The sequence below is a fragment of the Leuciscus leuciscus genome (genome assembly GCF_965113295.1).
Source record: "Leuciscus leuciscus genome assembly, chromosome: 11".
NCBI classification, from domain to species: Eukaryota; Metazoa; Chordata; class Actinopteri; order Cypriniformes; family Leuciscidae; genus Leuciscus; species Leuciscus leuciscus.
Window position 1 is genome coordinate 29,665,166 of NC_138735.1, and position 22,034 is coordinate 29,687,199.

The following is a 22,034-nucleotide window of genomic DNA, read 5'->3' on the forward strand; positions in this document are numbered from 1 at the left end:
AAACATTTATGATGCTACAAAAGATGTTTATTACAAATAAATGATGTTCTTTTTAACTTTCTATTCATCAAAGAATCCTGATTTTGTTTTATCACGGTTTCCACTAAAATATTAAGCAACAAAAACTGTTTCAATAATGATAATAAAAATATCCATTATTAATAATTTTGCACTAATAATAATTGATAATAATTGAGCAGCAAATCAGCACATTAAAATGATTTCTGAAGGATCATGTGACTGAAGTTTGCCGTAAAGATGCTGAAAATTCAGCATTGCATCACAGGAATAAATTATATTTTTTAAATACAGGGCTCCAGACTAACTTTTCCACTGGTTGCACTGGTGCTACCAACTTTCTCAGTTGGTCGCACCAGCATATGATTTGGTCACACTTTTTTTTTTTGCTACATGCCATGGGATTAATCAATGCTGATGAATAGTGGTCTTAATCTACCCTAGTTTTGCACTGATGTAAAAAGACTGACAGTGACACAAGACCTCATGTTAGCGTTAGTTAGAAAAATGTTTTAATCTTTTAACTCTAAAAAAAAAAAAACTATTAAAAAAACATGTAGCCTATGTTCTTTAATGTTTGATTATAATTTTACTGTCTTCACATAGGGATTGGAATTGATAAGATTTTATCAATATCAATGCCACTGACGATTCTGCTTATCGATCTGATTCTTTAAAGATTCTCTTATCGATTCTTGATGGCACTGTGTGGAAAAATGTAGTCATATGCTTTTCAAAAAACAAGTGGTTTTATTTATTTTAAAGCTTAAAACTGTATTTTTAATGTAATTTATGTATAGAACCTTATTGTAAAGTGTTACTGATTAGTTATACACCGATTCAGACGTCTCCTGAGTTCACTGTTGGAAAGATCAGTTGTTTTAACCATTCATTAAAATGAATCGGTTCAAATGAGTCATTAGTTCGCGAATTGGACGTGTCATGCGCGTTGTGTGATTATCCCAGCAGTTAGGACATAGACATCCAAGATTTGTGTCAACACAGAAAACATTTCATCACTGGATAGTTTTTTTCGTTTAATTAAAGTGTTTTTTTATGTCAGCTGAATGTGCGGAACGCTTTTCAGAGAAGATAAGGCAACTTATTTAGCACAATTCACATCCAGCGGTAATTCTGGGGAAAAAAAAATCTCCAAATGCTCCACATGAAACTTTGGTCTTCCGACCTTTTACCACCGTGTCGATTTATTTTGATTAATATGTGCGAGGGAGAGAGAGCAAGACAGCGCTTAGTTTGGAGACGGTGAAGTCTTGTTTACACTTTCGCCTGGCTCCAAAGAGAGAGAGTGCGTGCGCGACCGGAGCTCTCTCTCTCTCTCTCTCTGCTCGTTCTTTCAGTTATAAACATGTCCTGTCACAATTGCAGCAGTTCATCTACATTACTCACCGATCAAATAAGACTTTGGCGGGACAAAAATTCACTTTGGCGGGCGCTAAAACAAGTTCAATGCAGGAAAATTCATGCGTGAATTTAACTTAGTAGTATAGGCTACATGACCATGCACTCGCACAAATGCGACCACATACAATTTTAACTTGCACATTCTCAAAAAATGGTCGCATATAAAAAAATTAAAAACAAAAAAACAAACTTATTATGGCCTGAATACCCTTATAAAGGTCTCCCAAAGCTCCAGCCAGAACTTTATAAGCTGAAGTTTTTCCACCCATTGGCTCGCCAACAATCATGAAGCCGTGCCTGACCAGCATCATCTCATACACCTGCACACACAATAAAACTGTTCAATTGTTTGCTTTTTTTATTGAACAGACAGTTTTAGTTCTAAAAACAAAGTCTGACTTGTCCCATTAACATAGAATTAGCTTATTCTTTCAAACTTCAAAAAGGATCACCCAATCAAATTTTAGAGTTCAAATTTAATTTTATAATGATTTTGTATTTAAAATAAATTTTTAGCTGGATCAGTGCTCATATATAAACTACTTTCTAAATGTTTGAATCTTAAGGCAGAATTTGTAAGGGGAAAAATGAATGAGTATAAAGACAAATGTTCATTGACTGATCAGATTTCGTACTTGTATAATTTTGCTGATGAACCACGGTACAGGCTGCAGTTTCATCCTGGCGATGTTGTCGTCCAAAGCTTTTAACAGTAAATCATAATCTGGTTTGGGCAGAACCACTCCAGGAAACAAATCAGTGATGATTCCCTAAAACACATACAAACACACCATCATTAACCACACGCAAACTCATTCAAAATGAATATGCAATTTTCATTCACACACCTGAAACAGTGGTAAATCCTGCGCGAGGAACTTGGCCATGTTGACATCCATGAGAGCTCTAAGCAGCAAAACGCTCTCGTCTTCCTCTGGGTATTTGAGTTTCAGGTTTCCCGCTGCAGTCAGGACTGATTTCACTGCACGCATCCCGTAATCGTAGTGCGCTTGAGACGAAAGCTGCTCCGAGCACAAGCGATACGTCGCCACAATCTTCTGAGCCAGGCTGGAAAACACAAAACCAGGCAGTAAAACAACTGGAACTTTAAATAATAGTACCCACCAAACTAAAAAACAGTTTAGTTTTATTGTCTGGTTGGACCTGATTTTACCTCCGGGAAGCTGTGAATCCCATTGAATAAAGTGATATCTCTCCAATCAGTCCATAATCCGGAACCATCATTGCAACTGTGCGGAACAAAGCCTACAAACATACAAATATAGACACAAAACATGGTGAAAATATAATGACGACCCATTTTTTTTATTGAAATTAATTTAACCCCGTAAAGCTCTTGTTTATCTCAAAGTGTTACAAATGGAGCCAAACAACAAGAAAATTACAAGATGGAAACCTGAAAATGAACATCTTACAAATGATAATTAAGTATTTGGTGTGTTAATTAAGTATTTCTCTGTAAATATGTATGAGCGTGTTTGTTTTTGGTTACTTTCAGGTTATCGGGTAGTTCTGCTCTGCCTGCGTATCCTGGGTTCATGGTGATAAACACACAGCAGGTTGGGTTGAGAGAGAGCTCGGTTCCTTCAAACATAAATGTCTTCATGTCTCGCATTATGGCTTGCTGAATACTCAAAATCTGCTGAGCGACCACAGACAACACCTCCACCTGAAAGAGAGCGACAAACACAGAGAGACAAGCTGATAGGCAAACAGATAAGGGTTAACATGCATGCTTAAAGGGGTGGTATAATGACCTTTTAACAAGATGTAAAATAAGTCTTCGATGTCCCCAGAGTGTGTATGTGAAGTTTTAGCTCAAAATACCCCACAGATATTTTTATATAGCATGTTAAAGTTGTCATTTTTTGTGCGTGAGCAAAAACACACAGTTTTGTGTCCGTTCCTTTAAATGCAAATGAGCTGCTGCTCCCGGCACAGAGGGCGGAGCTTCAACAGCTTCTGTCCTTTTACCTCACACAGAGATGCACTGGAAATTTCAAAAACTTTTAGCCTTTTATGTTCAAACCAAAGTCAGAAAGATGGAGAGACTCAAGAAGAAGTGACAACATGTAGACAACATTTCTGAATGGTTAGTAGGTGAATTTATGTAGCTTATGTGTAGTTATCTTCTAGTCACTGATTAGCAGATTCTGTCATGATAATCTATAAATCGCGTTCCCAGGGGCGGGGTTTATGTAAATTTTAGGGTTGGTGATGTCACTAACCCGGGAGGAATGTGGTGTAGTCTCTACCAGTCGTTTGTTGTAGTCCTTAAAAAGCGATTTCTTTAAAAGCAAATATCTCCCTTTGCTTTGAACTTTGAGCGTCGTAATTTTGCAGATGTTGTTTATGCTCAAACAGTTGTTTATGCTCACACTAACTAAAGTTAGAAAAGTGAAATCATATTCAACCACCCCTTTAATTTGTTAATTCAGCGGTCACATTACCACTCTTTTTGATAATCTGTGGTGAAGCTATGGCGTTTTATTCTGCAGTACTGACCTCTATACGGTTGAACTCGTCGAAACATGCCCACGCTCCAGACTGTGCCAGACCCTTGAAAAACTTACTCATAGCTTTGTAGTCCAGACCATCAGAACAGTTGAACACCACACACTAAACACACATTTACACGTTTGTCACTTACATACAATAACATTAACAATAGTAATCAGAGATCAAACTGAAATAGTAGCTTTATCTACGCCGTAAAATCCTTTTGAGCACCTGTTTGGCGAGCGCTTTGGCCAGATCTTTAGTCGTCTCCGTTTTTCCAGTTCCCGCAGGACCCTCTGGAGCTCCGCCCAGATTCAGCTTCAAAGCGCCCATCAGAGTCCTGAGGACCAATCAGCATTCAGCATAAAAGACGTAACATAACTCAAAACTCCACAACTACGGCCCCGGATCATTAAAGAGCTCAACACTAGGAATAAAATTAAATATTATCAAAATGTTTTAGTGTGTGTTTATGTGAGTGCACCTGTAGCAGCGATCAGTTAGTGGTGTTATGACCAGGCGCGGTGAATTGCCGAGATATTCGTATCCATATCTGATCACAGTGGTGATCATCCTCAACATGACCTCCCCGTCTTCCCAGAAATACCGCAGCTGGGAAATCCACTGGAAATCATTCAGAGATGAAACGCCATCCTGAGCCAGCTTGCACACAACATCACGTGCTGCGTGGAACGAAGGGGCAAAAGTCATGAACTATATATTAGACATCAGAGACTACACCTACGGAATATAGATGAGACCATTTGATGCATTCTGCAAACAAATACACTACTGCTCAAAAGTTTGGAATAATTAAACAATTTTATGTTTTTGAAAGAAGTCTCTTATGCTCACCAAAAAAACTAATATTGTGAAGTAGTATTACAATTTAAAAAAAATGGTTTTCTATATGAAAATATATTTTAAAGTGTAATTTATTCCTGAGATCAAAGCTGAATTTTCAGCATCATTACTCCAGTCTTCAGTGTCACATGATCCTTCAGAAATCATTCTAATATGATGATTTGCTGCTCAAGAAACATTTCTGATTATTATCAATGTTGGAAAAACGTTTTTGCTGCTTTATATTTTTGTGGAAACCGTGACACACTACCATTCAAAACTTTGGAGCAAGTAAGATTTAAAATAACAATAATATTCTTTTATTCAGCAAGTGACAAGAGAGACATTTATAATGTTACAAAAGATTTCTATTTCAAATAAGTGCTGTTCATTGAACATGGCATGATGAAAATGGCATTTACCATGAACATCAATGACGATAAGAGCACCCAGAGTCATCCTGGCCCCACCTGGCAACTTCCCTCTTACCAGCTCAACTATATCAGCGATCTGAGCATTACTCTGCTCAACGTAAGCCTGAAACACATGCATAACAGAACTTTCACCACAAAAAAAAAAGACCAGCAGCACTTAAAGGGATACTTCACCGATTAGCATTAAGCTTTGTATCAGTAGAAACCCGGTAGTATTTTCGAGTGACCGTGCTTCCCTCCCTCATGTGCCCCTGAGACGAGAGATTTCTGTATTGTGTATCATGGAAAAAAACCTCAGATGACGCAAAAATCGTCACTTATCGTCATCGGAGGCTTTTTTGTCCAGAGGCGAGAGACTACAGCCAGTAGGAGGAGCTCGTTCCGCATGTGTTCAACCCGCCCATAGGGGGAGCTCACGATAAAACACCGTCTTTTCAGTTTCGAGTCGACTAGTAGCCTAGCTGTATCATTTCTGCCCTCTGTAACCGGTAGGCGTGGCTTGGGAGTGTCCTCGTAGAGCAGCGAAGCAAGTGCATTCTGGGAGTTGTTGTCTTTCATCCACATGAGCCAAAAATACATTTTCTGGCTTTTCTCAGTCTAGAAGGCACCAACTTCTAAAATAATTTCACATTTCTACTACATAAATGACCCAATTTAAATACACATTCATCTTTCCAGCGGTGAAATATCCCTATAATCAAATCTGCTCTGAATGTGTTTGTATTTGTGTGCGTGTGCTCACAGGAAGTGTGTTGTTCTGTATAGCATCAGATACTTCACTGGTCCAGAATATGCAGGACGCACAGATCACGACCTGACCGGGCCACAGCAGCACCCACTTCTTCCTAGGCATCTGAAACATGCAGAATCAAACACACATGATGCGCTGATCATATTATACATGTTTATAAGTCTTTGTGTGTGTCTATACCTCCGAGTACTGCTCCATTCCTTGTTTAATGACGTCTCTGATGCTCATCAGCATCGTGTTTTCAACCTGCAGAAGCCACTTCTCAACCATTCCCTAAAATTCACAGGAAACATATTACACATTTGCACAAGCGAGGAAATCTCATGAAACTTTACATGAAAAGCTTATATTTTACTCCAAAATCAAAAGAAAGAAATAAGAATTGTATTTCACATAAAGGAAAAAAAATTTGTTTTGGTTTCTTGAGATTCTCCCCTTTTATTTGTCTCTCTGTCTGTACCTTGGCTTTAGCAGGGTAGATGGTTTCTATAAAGGGGACGATCTCTTTCTCTGAGCTGATCATTCCCGTGATCTCCAGGTCAGGGGTGAATTCCAGTTTAGCGATGCCCTCAAAACACTTCTTAAGATGAGGCTGAACACGCAGTGGATCCTTCGTCTCAGACAAGATCTCCAACATCTCATCATTAGATAAGAAGAAAAACCTATAGAGTGAGAAATAAAGAGGTGACTTATTTATAGTGACTCTGAACATCAAACTGAGATACCTGAGGGTGTTTTAACATCTTTAAGAGGTAGATCTGCAAGTTTAATCTCACCGAGGGAAGAAGAGTCTCTTTGTTTCCAGGTATGAGTTCAGACCCTGCTGTATTTCCTCCAGAAATGTGTTGGACTCCTGAAGGCGACCCAGCATGTTAGGCTGCTCTGTGGCCACCAATACATGTGTGTCCTTTAACTGTTAAAAAATATAAAAAAAACACATGGCATGCTCAATAATGTACACTATCGGTCAAAAGGTTGTAATAATTATGTTTGTTTTTTTCTTTATGCTCACCAAGGCTCCCATTTATTTAATCAAAAATACAGTAAAAACAGCAATATTGTGAAATATTATTACCATTTAAAAGGACTGTTTGAATATATTTAAAATATAATTTATTCCTGTGATCAAAGCTGAATTTTCAGCATCATTACTCCAGTCTTCAGTGTCACATGATCCTTCAGAAATCATTCTAATATGCTGATTTGCTGCTCAATTATTATCTCATTAAGCTGTTGGAATGACAGTATTTACTACATATTAAAACAATGGATTTGGATATGGACATCTTCGTGTGCTCTTTACTTGCTATTATTAAACCTGATGGTTGTCAGATATAGGTGCTGGTCATTAGCTTTACTGTATGTACTGTACAGTCGTGTACAGTTAATAACAAATGCAATCACACTCACCGCTTCAGCGACAATGTTTTTCCAGTAACTGTCTACGATGGCAAACTTGCGTCCATTCTCTGGCATCTGGGCGATGATGTCCTCTGAGCTGAAGATGGGCTCGAGATACATCCACATGCTTTGACACTGCAACATCGTATCCAATATTTCCTGCATGCTCTGCAACTTCTCCTCCCATGTCTAATGAGAGAGAAAGAACTATTTATCACAAAAGGTCGAGGGTCTTATTATTATTTTACAGGGTCATATTATTTACAGAGTCATACTGTAACATGCACAACTCAAAACTTCTTCCCCAGTCCACCTAGAATTAATTTCATTGAAACTAAACTGCACAAGTTGTCATTGGCACTGTCGTTTCTCATTCCACAGAAGTCAGGTTATTTACATGTAGACTTCTTAAAGGTACAATAAATGGTCATGGAAACTTGTTTTGTGGCAAGAAATGCTTATGCTAATTCTGTGCAGGTGAACGAGTCGTGAACCTTTGCGTCGGCCTCGATGGGTTTGATGAATGGAGACCCTCTCATAGTCTGAGTCTTGATGATGTGATCATCCAACAGCAGCTGAATATCATCGACCGCCGCTAAAACACTTGTACCCTTCACAAACAAAATACACACACACAAACAATAGAAAAATAATGCTGTTAAAATAAACAGTAGTTTAAAATAAAAGCCACATTTTTTTTTAATAATAATCATTTTAGTTTATCAGTAGTGATTCAGCCACTGAAACTGAAATTTAAATATAATTAATCAAATTTATTCAGTAATCAACACTGATATAAAAACAGTTTATAAACTTTTAAAATGCAAATAAGGCAGTTATATATCAGCTTTTTAATGATATAACTATGTTTCTACTCCAATTCGTCATTTAAACGGTGGCTCATGGCAGATTTATTCAAACATACATTAAATATTAATGAGAATAGGTTAAGTAAAATATAATGAATATGTAATATAGATCATTTATTTAACAAAATGCCACTTTCATCATGCCACATTAAAGTGTATCTTATGAAGTGTGTTTTACCGTGTCCTTATACGGTAAAAACCCAAAGCAGAGCTCGGTCCACTCCCGTTTCATTTTCTCCAGGGACTTTTCCAGAGAGTATTCTTTACTGGCGGAAGCGCCAATTTCCTCCAGCCTGCAGACAGACAGAGACAGAGAGAGACACGACTCATGAAAGAGTGATCCTGACTAATTCCGATTGCATCAAGCAACATGGTTTCACACTAAAGATAACTTTTAAATGTCAAAGGTAAGCCTTACTGGTCAGAATATTTCGACAATCCGAGCTCCACCATCTTGATTAGTGGGGTGTCCTCGTCTGGTTTAACATCAAATCCCACTGTATTACTTATCTGATATCAGCCACACAAAAAATACAAATAATTCACATCCATCAAACAGTGAGGAAATGCAACAATAATGGTAAATAAACAGTCAGAAAAAATAATACATATCCAACATAATTTACATGTCAATATATTAATACATTTTTAAAACAGTAGTTTGGCCACTAAAGCTATTTATTGTCATAAATCAGAATTTAACTAAATACAGCACTTTTGAAGAAAAAAATACATGAACTGTTCAAAGGAATCAAATGATTCAATGTCAAAAAATGTCCCTTTGAACATCTGTGAGTGAGTTTCACTAATAAATAAAGCGTTATGTATACTACTGTCGTACCATCTCCCAGTGTCTGTCCTTCAGGCCTGGATTGCAGATAGTTGTCAAAATAGGCAGGTGTTGTTTGAATTTGTCAATCTTTTTCTTGAAGTTCTCCGTGGCACGTGCGGGAGCCGTTCGCGCTGAGAACGTCTTTGCAAGTTTATACATGGTGCGCCACATGTTTGCTAACTCCTCTGACACCGTTTCTGCGTTCATGTTTCGGAATGGACCTCGAGAGCAAACACAGAAGACTTATGAAACACACAAGAATAAACATATCCAGTCACATGCCAAACTGATTTAGATGCTTAATATATATATATATCTTTGAGGTCCAGGAACAGTTGAGACACGATAGGAAAAACAACAGTTGAGAGTGAAAAACAACATCATCGACAGGACAAATGGATGTCTTTCTTTATTATACAAATGTTTGTCCAGTCAGATAATAATGAATAATTCCAACAGGAAATATGACAGCATGTGTTTTACCATTCATCCACACATCAGATTTGGTCAGAAAATCAAGACCCGTGATCCACAGCTGGTCGTACGGCTGTTTCTTGGCCATTACTGTTTGTAAGATGGGGAACTGACTCTGTTCTTTGTCCAGAAAACTCTCTTCTTTATTAATCCCCTGAAATAAACACACATTTTTACATTTCATTTAATCAAAAAAATTATCATAATCAGTCTTTCTCTCGTCTTGACTCATCTCCCAATTTTATTTTTATTTATTTATGTTTTATCTGCATTGCATGTGACCCAGGTAGCTCTTGGAAAAGAGTGACAATATCAAACACAAACCTCTATCTCTTTGACAATGGCTTCCATCCTGATGCTGATTTTATTGAGTTTCTCCACATTGTTCTTATTCTCATCCAAAGTCATCTTTTCTTTCATCTTAAAGATGTACAACTCTTTATCCAGACCCTTCAGCGTCTCCTCTAACTTCCCTATTCTGAGGATGAAACGTATGATAACCGCATGGTTTGTTTAAGCTGTGTAGGATGTGTTTGGTGTGTGTGTGTGTGTGTGTGTGGTGTGTGTGTGTGTGTGTGTGTGTGTGTGTGTGTGTGTGTGTGTGTGCGTGCGTGCGTGCGTGCGTGCGTGCGTGCGTGCGTGCGTGCGTGCGTGCGTGCGTGCGTGTGTGTGTGTCCGTGTTTAAGCACCTTTTCATCAGATTGATCTCAGCCTGATCTTTCTGATTGTTCAGTTTATCCTTACTGAATTTAATCGATGACAGAATCTGCTCAGGCCAGTGGATCACAGTGCTGAACAACTTCATATCCTCCACTGTGAAGAAAGAAAGACTTAAGGAGTTAAAAAAAATAAAAAATAAAGACCCAGACTGCCCCAAATGCAGAAGGCAAACACACACTGAGAGATTGTGAGTGAAAAGCGGGTTGAAATATTAGTAAAACTGTAATTGAGTAGCAAGTATTTGCATGCACACATTACGCAGAGGAAGTTTACCTGGTAGGGTGGCATAGTCGAGCAGGAAGTCAAGTCTGTTCACAGCTTCCTCAATCTCATGGCGGAGTCTGTGTACGGTGACTTCACTTGTGTGTTTCAGGTACTGGTTTAACTCCACCAGCTCCTCTGTGTTACTCAACTTGCCAGTGATTCTGTCCGTAATCTCATCGTAACGACGGCAGATACTATTGTAGAATAATAAATGCTATATGCTATAAATGGTATATGGTATAATATATTACCTCATACAAACAATGGGTCTCATTCATGAAACACGAGTAGAACGAATTTGTGAGTAAATCGTGTGTAAAGTGGTTCTGCCGTAAATTTTCGGATTCATTAAAATGTTCGTATTTTCCAAATGTTAGTTGGTACGAAAGAAATCTCCACCTGCTCCAGCCACGCGTAAATAGTGCGTTTAACATCCGAACGTTTTGCTCATTAATAAGGCTGCATTTTAATTCACCTTAATCGGGTACATATTTACACAGCATTTTGAAAAAATATTATATATAGTAATTACATACGGTTTTTCTTTTTACTTTTATTATGAGAGCCAGTAAAAGCATCTGCAAACGGAACACAAGTTCACAAGTCACAAGTGTTGCAGTCAAGCTTCATGTCGAACCATTTTCTTTTCACTTCTGGGACTGTTCGATTAACAGATGAAACTCCATTAACTGCATCTGTAATATATGCTGCCAAGCTTCCTTTTTTTTAGGACCTGATACGCCACTATGTACGCTTGAAAATAAAATGTGGCGTTTTGAATGAACTTCTGATAATAAAACTTCAATTTCTGCATCTGAGAAATTTCTCTTTTTCATTCGCTTTTGAGAAGACATGTTGAAATCCTTCGTTTGGTGTCATAATATGATGCCCATATATAGTTGTCAGTCGGATTTAATGGGCGGGATTTATGGTAATTGAGAATGAGCGTGCACGCGCGTCCCATTTACTGTACGACTGATTGGAATTCATTAACACACACACACACACATTTCACTATCACATCTGACGTTTACGAAGTATTTGTGAATCAGGAGAAGAGTTTTCGTGAAGGTCTCTTTACGCACAAATCACTCACATATTTACTTGTATATTTACGAATGCTTCATGAATGAGACCCATTGTGTGAAAATAGCTAATGAAACTGCTATCAACTAAAAATCAGCTAAAAACAATCTCATTCCGTTTAAATAATGTGACACGTTTTTGAAGGCAACAGGAAGTTTAATGAGAGAAATGATGTCACTACAGTCCCTACAGGTAAAACTATTGTTTTTTCAGGCATTGGTCAATTTTGATATTTTGAGATATTCTCCTTCCATAACTTGTCTTATTCAGACTACAGGAAAGAAAACATCCAAAATACACATTTAAGTGTTTATTTTATTACACTTCATCTATTTGTGTCTGTAGATTTTTAATTATAAATTATAGCTTTAAAGGCCATTTTCTTAAAATGAGTTCATTCTCTTAGAAGCACATTCATTCACCAAACTTTACGGTTCAATTTCTATCTATATTCTGAAGGGTTTTACAGAGGGGTTCGTTCAAATATCATTTGACTCATTTATATTACACTTTATTTCTTAAAACATGGTGATAATGTATTTCTGGCTGTTAACAGTATTTTCTGAGTGATAAAAATAATTATAAAAAAAAAACTTTAACTTTAAAATGTCAACAAAACGAAACAAGAATTGTGAAGAACATTTCAGACTGTTTCCACCCACCTCTTGTTGAGTTCTCGGTTCTCCTCCATCACAAATGTGGTAAGAAGATCTATGAGATGCTCTGCCTTGTCGCACAGATCTTGGTTCAGGTTCACCGCATCCAGACAGAACAGGGACAGAGGGACTGTCACATGCAGTGATGCGATCTCCTTCCACACGTTCTGCACACCTGTGATTTTCTACAGGTCACAAAAGTAGAATCATCTTGCTTTACAAGGAAGCATTTCACCCTAGTGTTGTGTATAAGGCTGCAATGCACACACTAGAAAAGCTACCTTAGTAAAGCCCTGCAGTGAGTGCTTGGATTTAAGGAAGTTCAGTATGTCTTGACGGTCCAGTGAATCAGTGTACCTCTTATACACTTCCAGATACCTACACAAGCACAGACAAACTACAGTGTGATTCAATCATAATTTGAAGCTTTTCTACTAGAAAACATGCTCTCCGAATGATAGCGGACCTCTGGGGCCCAACGGTGTTCCTCTGAAAGATCTCTCTCGCTCGGTTCATGATGTCTGTCACCAGCGACTCGTTGGGTCTCACTGAGCGCAGCATTAATGTTTCTCCGAACTCTGGGAAAAGTGCACCTTCCACCTGTAAGAAAAGATCACTCATTTGGATTTCTGGTTTAAAAATGATGGTTTAAGTATGTACTAGGTTTAATTGTTTTCTGCCTTACACAGCTTCATTAAAAGGGATAGTTAAACCAAAAATGAAAATTAAGTCATCAAGATGAATAAAAACATGACATGAAATACAACTCCTAGAAATCCCCAAAAAAGTGTCTTCATTCTTTCTTCACTGAGTTAAATATCTCCAGACTGGAACTCCAGTTGTCAGATGAGAGTTAGAATGACAGCTGACAGATGTGAACACGATAAACATGACGGATATATTCGCCTCAGAGATTAAAGTACCTGGATTTTATTTCATGTGGCGTTTTATTAAACTTGTGTGCTAATAGAGTCTCAAGAATGTGCAGTCGAGCACAGAAGTTCAACGACAAGATTTTTGTTAAATAATGCATTAAATTTCGGTTTGTTTTCCACCAAACCCTAACATATACCCCCAGAACACTTAGAATATACGGCACGTGTCGCATGGGATCATTCTATGATACTTATGCATAATTTTTTTAAGGTTGATGCTGTTTGCTATTCACTGCCATTATATGGACAAGCGTGAGCATGACATTTTTTTTTTTTTTTTTCTCCTTTTGTGGTCCAAAAAAGAAAGAAAGGCATACAGCATTTAATTATAAAATAACACCAAGGTGAGTAAATTATGACATCATTTTTATTTTAATGGAAGCAATCTAGTTGTTGCTGTTAAAGTGTGTAACTTCTGCTAGATGTTCAATTTTCATTGTTTGTGTAAAATTATGACAAAGTGATTGTGTTTGTGTGCATATTCCAGGACCAAAAATAACTCTTACCAATGCAAGTAAAGATTGGGAGCCACTCAATCTGAACTTTGCAGACATAATATGAGTAATGCAAATGAAAGTCATACCAATCCTCTCTACTAAAGAAAATATCCTTAAAAAATGTACACTATAGTAATACTACTATAACAATAGAAATCATCAGGGAGTCCTCTTTTTGTTAAATAAAAGTATATGTGTGTTTACCCGTGGGATGTTGTGGGCGCTGTTGATGATCTGTGAGAATGCTTGTTGTATGAGCTCCCAGCAGCTCTGCAGTGAAGGTTCGAATGCAATTCTGGGGTCCTCGAGTCTTAACTTCAGCAGTAACACTGGACGCTGTGTGTAATGCAGCTCACTAAAACACTCCCCAAAATCATTACCATCCTGCAAAAAAAAACAAAAAAACATTAAAAATCTAACCGACCTCAATATAATAAATATACACAATAACTCTCAAAAAGCATGCATCTGCAAACAGACAGACGTGTACATATACACCCATAAATGCAAGCACATGCTCAGTAATTAGGCTGTATAATGTGAAGACAACATCAGCAGGACAAAACATATCAGTGGCTGTGGACCCTAATAATCTGACCATAATCAGACTAGTAGCACAGTCGGAATAAAAACAGTAATGTAACCACATCAATCGGAGTAAATTGGGCAAATCGCTGTCCCAACAGGCCTTGCTTCGGACGCAAGTTTTAGGCGCGGGAAGGGCTGTATTTACTGCTTGATAAATATAAGCATCATGACATTATATAGCATTCATGTAAACACTATGTACGAATTCATCAATCGGAGTGATTTCATTTTGAAACAAAAGGTGTCAATGTAAACGTCACTAGTGTCACTGGTTTCAGTACCTGATGTAGCTGGAAAAACTGCAGCAGATCGTGCAGTGATGCGACCACCAGACTGCGCAGCTGCAGTGACATCAGTGCAGCCACACAGAAGAAGAGCTTCTGGGCCTTTACCGGGGCGATGCTTTCTTTCTTCGGCACTAGTGGCAACCACGAGTCTTTAAAGGTCACGAAAAGAGAAGCACAGCTGGGCAGCCAGCTACACAACACACACACACACACACCAGAGGAAACAGGTGATATGTTATATGCAACTTTTATTATTTTGCTTTAAAATTTTACCTTCATTTTTCTGCTTGGCTGTGTATCAAAATTCACTTCTTGAGTTGGTATGTTCATGATACCAGTTAACCAATTTGATTTATTTTCTGTGCTTAAGTGCAAGATATTCTCAAATGTCTTAATTTTCAAAAGTTAAAGAAGTCATCTTATTGTATAAAATTTACATTTAAAATTCTGTAATAAAAGGGTGTCTAAAAACTGTTTTTGAGTGGTAAAATATGATGGACAGAAATAAAAGTCTCACACAAACCTATAATTAAGGCTTTAGAAACTTGTTTATATAGTACAGCAGTCAGTCACCAACTTCACTTGTTATTGACTGATTCAGTCAGTCCATTCATTGAAGAATGTGTCAGACTGAAATTCCCACTTCCTGCAGTATATCTTCTAAACACTTCACACTGACTGTTGCTGTAGAGCCACGGACACCCTGCGTGTTAAAGCAGGTCCAGATTGCTCTTTATTTCCCCATTGTTCAAACCCTCATTCAAAACTCTAAAAGCTTGTATTGTGTGCGATTCTCTGGGTAGTTTGAGGAGACCATGGATACAGAGATGAGAACAAAGGTAGCCAAGACGAAGAGGACTATTTAAACAACAACACACTCGCTGACCTTATTCAAATGTACATTTGCCACAGTCCGGTAAATGTTCAGTATATCCCATGAGAGCATCAGGACATTGCTATGACTAATTGATAAAACAGACAAACATCAATAGTGTAATAGTTCATGTTACATTCTCTTATCTGTAAATGCAAATTTGTTTTGTTTAACTCCAAGTAACAAAGAGTAGAACTGAGTTGTTTCTGAATGATTCAGAGTTTTTAAATGAATGACTCAAAAGAAGAGTTGTTTCACCACTAAATGAATCACAGTTGAGTCAATGATGAATGACTCACTCATAAAGACAAGTCACTTGTTTGTTATTTTAATATCATTAATATGCTATAATAATTTTGATTAGTTTGTACAATTTGAATAAAATTGGATTTTATTTTTATATTTTCTGTTTTCATTTCAATTTTAGTCATTTTGTTTTGTGTTTTTGTTATTTTAAAAATGTCTAAAATAGTTTTTTTATACATTTTTATTTCAGTTTTAGTCATTTTAGTACTTCAAGTTAAACTAAACAAAAATGAGAAATGTTTTAGAAATAGTTTTAGTTTTAGTGAATGATAATAAACCGGGAATGAATCAGTGTTGATGAACAAATCGGTTGAACGAATGATTAAAATGACTCACTCGTAAAGGTAAGTCATTTGTTTGTTTGTTCCCGAACTCATTGAACGGGGCTGAATCAATGATTCAAACTGCTCGTAATTAGTCGCTACCTACTACAGTTTCAATGAAACCTGCAAAAACAAACACTTAAAAATCTCAACAACCAACACTGGAAGAAACACAGACAAGAGGAGTGATGCTGACTATGAAAAGTCCCAGTGCTGTTGGACTGTTATATCGGCCCTTTTGAAACACTGCTCGACCAATCAGATTCAAGGAGCGGAACTAACTACTGTATAAAGTTCTATAATTACAGCTTCCTGGACGTCCAGCTCTTCCTTTGCGTGCTCAGAGATGTAATTATAGAGCTGGATTCAGGTGACAACAGTGACAGGTTTACAGAGAACATGAGAATGAAACCTACAGATATATCATGTGTCTCCGTAAGACGTGTCAATCTGTACTGCTTTCGTTACAGTCCACGGCAGGAAGTTACTTAAACCAGACCTCACAAAAAAACACAGACTTCACTTGTTCAGAACAAATATTTACACGCACACAAAGTCTCTTACGTGTTAAGCAGTTCATCTCGTGTGTTCTGACACTGTCGCCGCACCAGCTCCTCAAACTCCGCTGGTAAGAGCGGAAGATCGGCTGAGAGCAGCTCGTCCAAACACACAAACCGCAGAGACGAGAAACTACAAATGAAACATAATAATTTTATAAGTCATAAATGGGATCATAATGATTAAGGACCATGATGGAGGGATCAGAGATGCCGACCTGCTCATCCAGAGATCCTGTATGTGGAGCAGCATAGGGTTCACAGTGTAGAGGTTCTCCATCTGCCAGCTGTAAGCTTCCAGGGAGCTCACGGACCAGGGCACTGGTGCACGAATTACACGGGACGTGAAAGGCCGGGGAACAGCAGAAATTGATAGACGCTCCCTCTCTGCTGGATCTAGCAGGATATAATCGACTGCAAAAAAAGAAAGAGATTACAATTATAATTTATTCAAAGGGCCACACAAGTGTGGAAATGACTCGCACTAAAAAGATAGTAACATAAATTAGATGGCAAAAAAAAAAAAAAAAAAAAGTCAACAAATTGGGAAGGAAGTAAATATTTAGAAAGTCATATCTAGTCTTATCGCCCAGTGTAACAAAAATAATAGTATAATAAGAATAATAAATATAATATATATATAAATAAATCAAATAATGGTGCGCTACATAATTTCTTTTTAAAGAAATTGGGTACATTTGTTGAAATTGAGATTTATACATCACCCAAAAGCTGAATAAATAAGCTTTCCATTAATGTATGGTTTGTTTATAAATAACAATATTTGGGCGAGATGCAACTATTTGAAAATCTGGAATCTGAGGGAGCAAAAAAATCGAAACATTGAGAAACAAATCGCCTTTAAAGTTGTTCATTTATGTTCGCGATTGTGCTGCATTCACTCACAAAAAGAAATATTTTATATATTTACGATAGAAAATGTACTAAATATTTTCATGGAACATGATCTTTACTTAGCTCAAACAGTAGAGCGTTGGCGCTTGCAACGCCAAGGTCATGGGTTCGATTCCCGGGGAAAGCAAGAACTGATAAGAATGTAAATGTGTACCTTGAAATGCCATGAAAGTCGCTTTGGATAAAAGCGTCTGCCAAATGCATAAATGTAAACTTAATATCCTTATGATTTTTGGCCAAAGATATACCTGTGCGACATATGACTGGTTTTGTGATCCAGGGTCACACATATATATATATATATATATATACAGTATATATATCTTTTTTTTTCTTTTTTTTTATAGTACTTGTTTAGTGTCATTAATATACCAGCTGAACTGTACATCATCTACTCTAGATGGTGTCGTGTGTCATACCGATGCTCTTGCGGAGGCTGAACTCATAGTCTCTCTGGACCTCCTCCAGGAGATCCTCCTGCATCCTCTGCATCTTCTGCTCATCCTCTTGGAAACGGCTGGGTACCAGCTTCAGGATAGCGCTGATCTGCTCTGGCGGGTGGGGGGCCAACATGTGGCCGTAAATACCCTCAGTGATATAGTACAAATACCTCTGAGAGAGAAAGAGAGGAGAAAGAATATAAACTGACAGATGGATGCATGAGAACCAGTTCTTATTTAAAAAAATTTTTTTATTTATTATCTATCTATCTATATTTATATATTAGTGTATTAAAATGAGGAGGCATCAATATAGCTTGGATGGATGTTGCTAATACTGACCTCTAAGTCTCTCTCTGTAGGTTCAATCTGGTCCCTTTGACTTTGTTTCTCTTCATGCCGAATGATTTCAAGCTGCTGGTTCGGTGTCAAAGGGCGACTTCTAAGAATGATGGCATTTTGTTTGTTAATGTTAAAAAGATGGTTCCTGGTGTAAATATTACAGTAAATACACACATATGCTCTAAATCTCTGCTTTAAAGTGTCGGCTGTGTGAGAGAGAGAACGTTTACCTCTGTGCTCGGGTCGGACGGTGTCGCCTCCTCACAACCGGAGCGTCACTGCAGACTTGAATGTGAAGTTAAGATGGGACTCACTTAAAGTGTGTGTGTGTGTAGTACAATACCAGTCAAAAGTTTTGAAATAATTATTTAATATTTTTGAAAGAAGGCTGTATTTATTTGATCAGAAATACAGTAATATTGTGAAAAATATTATTACAATTTAAAATAACTATTGTAGTTTAATACAGTATTTCAAAATGTAATTTATTCCTGTGATCAAAGCTGAATTTTCAGCATCATTACTCCAGTCTTCAGTGTCACATGATCCTTCAGAAATCATTCTAATATGATGATTTGCTGCTCAATTACTAGTATTGCTCGATTATGAATAACGGTTCTTACTCTTATCAATGGTAGTTGAAAACTATTTTTGCTGCTTAAAGGGATAGTTCACTTTGAAATTAATTTTTGGTATGTTTTAGCTTACCTCAAGGGCATCCAAGATGTAGGTGTCTTTTTTTCCGCAGTAGTTTCAATTTTGATATTTTTAGGTCAAACCGTTCTTGTCTGTCAGTCATATAATGCAGGTCTATGGTCACTGTCTCAAAGAGCATGCACAGAGTCCAAATTAAAACAATTCCCCGTCGTCCAAATTAAACAATTCCCCATCGTAAGTACACATTGATGGCCCAAGAAACGAAACGAGCGGTTTGTGTGAGAAAACGAACAGTATTTATATTGTTTTTACCACTTATACACAGCCATGTCCAAGTGATCTGATCTGACGTGTGCGCAGACTGGTGCATAGATATATATACACTAGATGTCGCCTTGTCTACGGCAGTTCATTGGAACGAATGTCTTTAAGGCGACATCTAGTGTGTATATCTATGCACCAGTCTGCGCACACGTCAGATCAGATCACTTGGACATGTCTGTGTATAAGAGGTAAAAACGATATAAATACTGTTCGTTTTCTCACACAAACCGCTCGTTTCGTGTCTTAGGCCATCAATGTGTACTTACGATGGGGAATTGTTTAATTTGGACGACGGGGAATTGTTTTAATTTGAACTCTGTGCATGCTCTTTGAGGTGGTGCCCATAGACCTGCATTATATGACTGACAGACAAGAACGGTTTGACCTAAAAATATCAAAATTGAAACTACTGCGGAAAAAAAGACACCTACATCTTGGATGCCCTTGAGGTAAGCTAAAACATACAAAAAATTTATTTCAAAGTGAACTATCCCTTTAATATTTTTGTGGAAACCTTTTTTTCAGGGTTCTTTGATGAATAGAAATTTCAATGAACAGCATTTATTTGAAATAGAAATCTTTTGTAACATTAAAAATATATTTTCTAATATATATCACTTTTGTTCATTATTTTTTTAGGGGTGTAACAATATATCCTGTCACAATATATCGCGATACAAAAATGCAACAATATGTATCGTGGATAGTGACAATATGGATTGTGTATAGTTCAGGAAAAAATTCTAGTTTTCATAGTGTAGTCAAGTACTACATTAAACTACTGTATATAATGTTGAATATAATGTATAATAATGCAATGGGGGAATATTTGTGGGTCCTGATCATGCCAAATGTTACCAGTAAAAAGTGGCCTACATTATTTTAAATATTATTTGTCTAAAATAATTCAGTATTTTCAGAATATTTTTATTCTGGTGTCACTATTGTCCTGTGCATTGGTTTATCAGCACCAAGTCCAAGTTTTTTTTTTTTTTTTATCATATGTTTTGGAGTATCGCAATAATATCGTATCAGTATCGTATTGTGATATGTATCGAATCGTGACATGAGGGTATCGTTATACCCCTATTATTTTTTAAATACTTGCAGTATTGGCTTACTTGCCCCAAACATAGTGCATCATGTTTCCACAAAAATATGGAAGCAGCACAACTGTTTTTAACATAGATAATAATCATAAATGTTTCTTGAGCATCAAATCATGATTTCTGAAGGTTCATGAGACTGGAGTGATGATGCTGAAAATTCAGCTTTGAATTTGATATTACAATAGAAAACAATTATTTTAAATTGCAATAATAATTCACACTATAACTGTGTAAAATTAGTTTTTGGAATAAATAAATGCAGCCTTGCTGAGCATTAGAGACATCTTTCAAAAACCTAAAAAAAATAGCAATTATTCCAAACTTTTGACAAGTAGCGTATATGCATATTTAAGCATAATTGAGTGTGTGTAAGTCTATGAAAGATGTTTGTTGAGGATACATGCAGCCGGAGGACACTGAAGCGAGTGACGTCTGCGGTGCAGATGTTGGATTTTCAGGTTTTGGCCTCTCGGGCTGTAGTTGTTCCCAATGGACTCGCAGGGAGTTCTGTGGTGCCGCAGCTCCTTGTAGGGAACCGCAAGCGTCCGAGAGTGACTCTGCAGGATGGGCGGGTATTGGCTGTTAAGGAGATAAATCTGAAAGAGAACAGAGGGCAAATCAGGATGAGCGGAAAACATACAGAAAAGATCAAATCAAATTGAGATTGTCATGTAGACACTGAGACACTTTACACACACACACCTGATATAGGTCAGAGGGATTCTGGGATGCGGCGGGATGGGGCTGCAGCCTCCCAGTGCATCCAACATCATGACTCGACTTAGCATTCATCTACGAGGAAAACAAGTACACTAAAACACTTTAAAGCACACATTTTGATCAAACACCGGCTTCATTCTGAGGCATGGTGTCAATGTGTTTCAGAGTATAGAGTATAAAACACAGTACAATGTGTTTTACACTACACAAACTTAGACACAAACGTCTGACAAAATGCTGTCTAGATAGGCAGCGTAACTTAAGTTACTATGATGGCCAACAATGCTGTCTAGACAGATAACGTTACTAGCTTTTGAGACACCGACCAGTTTAAATGTCTTGACTGCCGGTACAAGACAAGTACGTTAAAACCCCACTTTGTAAGTTATCAACAAGTCTGAAAACTTTAAATAGTGAGACAAACTTCAGTAATACTCACTTCTTATTTAACGGACCATTTCAATACGGTTTCGTTTCATCAACAAAATGTTTTTCTCCACATTAACGTCTTTTTAAACGGTTACAATGGTCTTACCTTTAGACATTCCTCATATAATCCGACATAATCGCATTCGGAGAAATATAAATGTATTTGACCAGATCAATGCGCCTCACGGCCGTTAAACGCGCACGAGCGGCTTGCTAATGAATTGAGAGCTTTCTGTCAGTCACCGGTTGTCAATATAAATGTTTGTTCACGCGCTGTACATGGTGACAGCCCGCTATAGTTACACTATCATCAGTAAACCATGGGTTTTGTGAAGCTGTTTGCGTAAAATAATACATTAATAACAAACAAAAAAGTAAATATTTATAAAATCATAAGTTACAGCCATTAAACAACTGTCAATAGTTTTCAAATATTATTAC

At 37.3% G+C, this 22,034-nt stretch overlaps 1 protein-coding gene across 2 annotated transcripts in view; it reads right to left on the bottom strand.

Moving 5' to 3' along the window:
* The window catches only part of dnah3 (dynein axonemal heavy chain 3), a 50,192-nt gene that overhangs the window by 22,336 nt on the left and 5,822 nt on the right, over positions 1–22,034 (bottom strand). For both annotated transcript variants that reach the window (XM_082183394.1, XM_082183395.1), the window contains 34 exons: positions 21,147–21,236; positions 20,845–21,040; positions 18,585–18,639; positions 18,355–18,454; positions 17,992–18,184; positions 16,876–17,071; positions 16,665–16,790; positions 14,592–14,787; positions 13,927–14,106; positions 12,757–12,890; positions 12,572–12,668; positions 12,297–12,475; positions 10,558–10,742; positions 10,254–10,377; positions 9,889–10,042; positions 9,574–9,718; positions 9,100–9,311; positions 8,677–8,768; positions 8,437–8,551; positions 7,884–8,000; positions 7,399–7,578; positions 6,765–6,901; positions 6,449–6,650; positions 6,169–6,261; positions 5,980–6,090; positions 5,226–5,340; positions 4,445–4,643; positions 4,192–4,300; positions 3,967–4,080; positions 2,954–3,130; positions 2,615–2,706; positions 2,289–2,508; positions 2,076–2,210; positions 1,649–1,760 (listed from right to left, as the gene is read on the bottom strand). In XM_082183394.1, the coding sequence (XP_082039520.1) occupies positions 1,649–1,760; positions 2,076–2,210; positions 2,289–2,508; positions 2,615–2,706; positions 2,954–3,130; positions 3,967–4,080; positions 4,192–4,300; positions 4,445–4,643; positions 5,226–5,340; positions 5,980–6,090; positions 6,169–6,261; positions 6,449–6,650; positions 6,765–6,901; positions 7,399–7,578; positions 7,884–8,000; positions 8,437–8,551; positions 8,677–8,768; positions 9,100–9,311; positions 9,574–9,718; positions 9,889–10,042; positions 10,254–10,377; positions 10,558–10,742; positions 12,297–12,475; positions 12,572–12,668; positions 12,757–12,890; positions 13,927–14,106; positions 14,592–14,787; positions 16,665–16,790; positions 16,876–17,071; positions 17,992–18,184; positions 18,355–18,454; positions 18,585–18,639; positions 20,845–21,040; positions 21,147–21,236 (4,882 nt within the window). The remainder of the gene's footprint in view (positions 1–1,648; positions 1,761–2,075; positions 2,211–2,288; positions 2,509–2,614; positions 2,707–2,953; positions 3,131–3,966; positions 4,081–4,191; positions 4,301–4,444; positions 4,644–5,225; positions 5,341–5,979; positions 6,091–6,168; positions 6,262–6,448; positions 6,651–6,764; positions 6,902–7,398; positions 7,579–7,883; positions 8,001–8,436; positions 8,552–8,676; positions 8,769–9,099; positions 9,312–9,573; positions 9,719–9,888; positions 10,043–10,253; positions 10,378–10,557; positions 10,743–12,296; positions 12,476–12,571; positions 12,669–12,756; positions 12,891–13,926; positions 14,107–14,591; positions 14,788–16,664; positions 16,791–16,875; positions 17,072–17,991; positions 18,185–18,354; positions 18,455–18,584; positions 18,640–20,844; positions 21,041–21,146; positions 21,237–22,034) is intronic.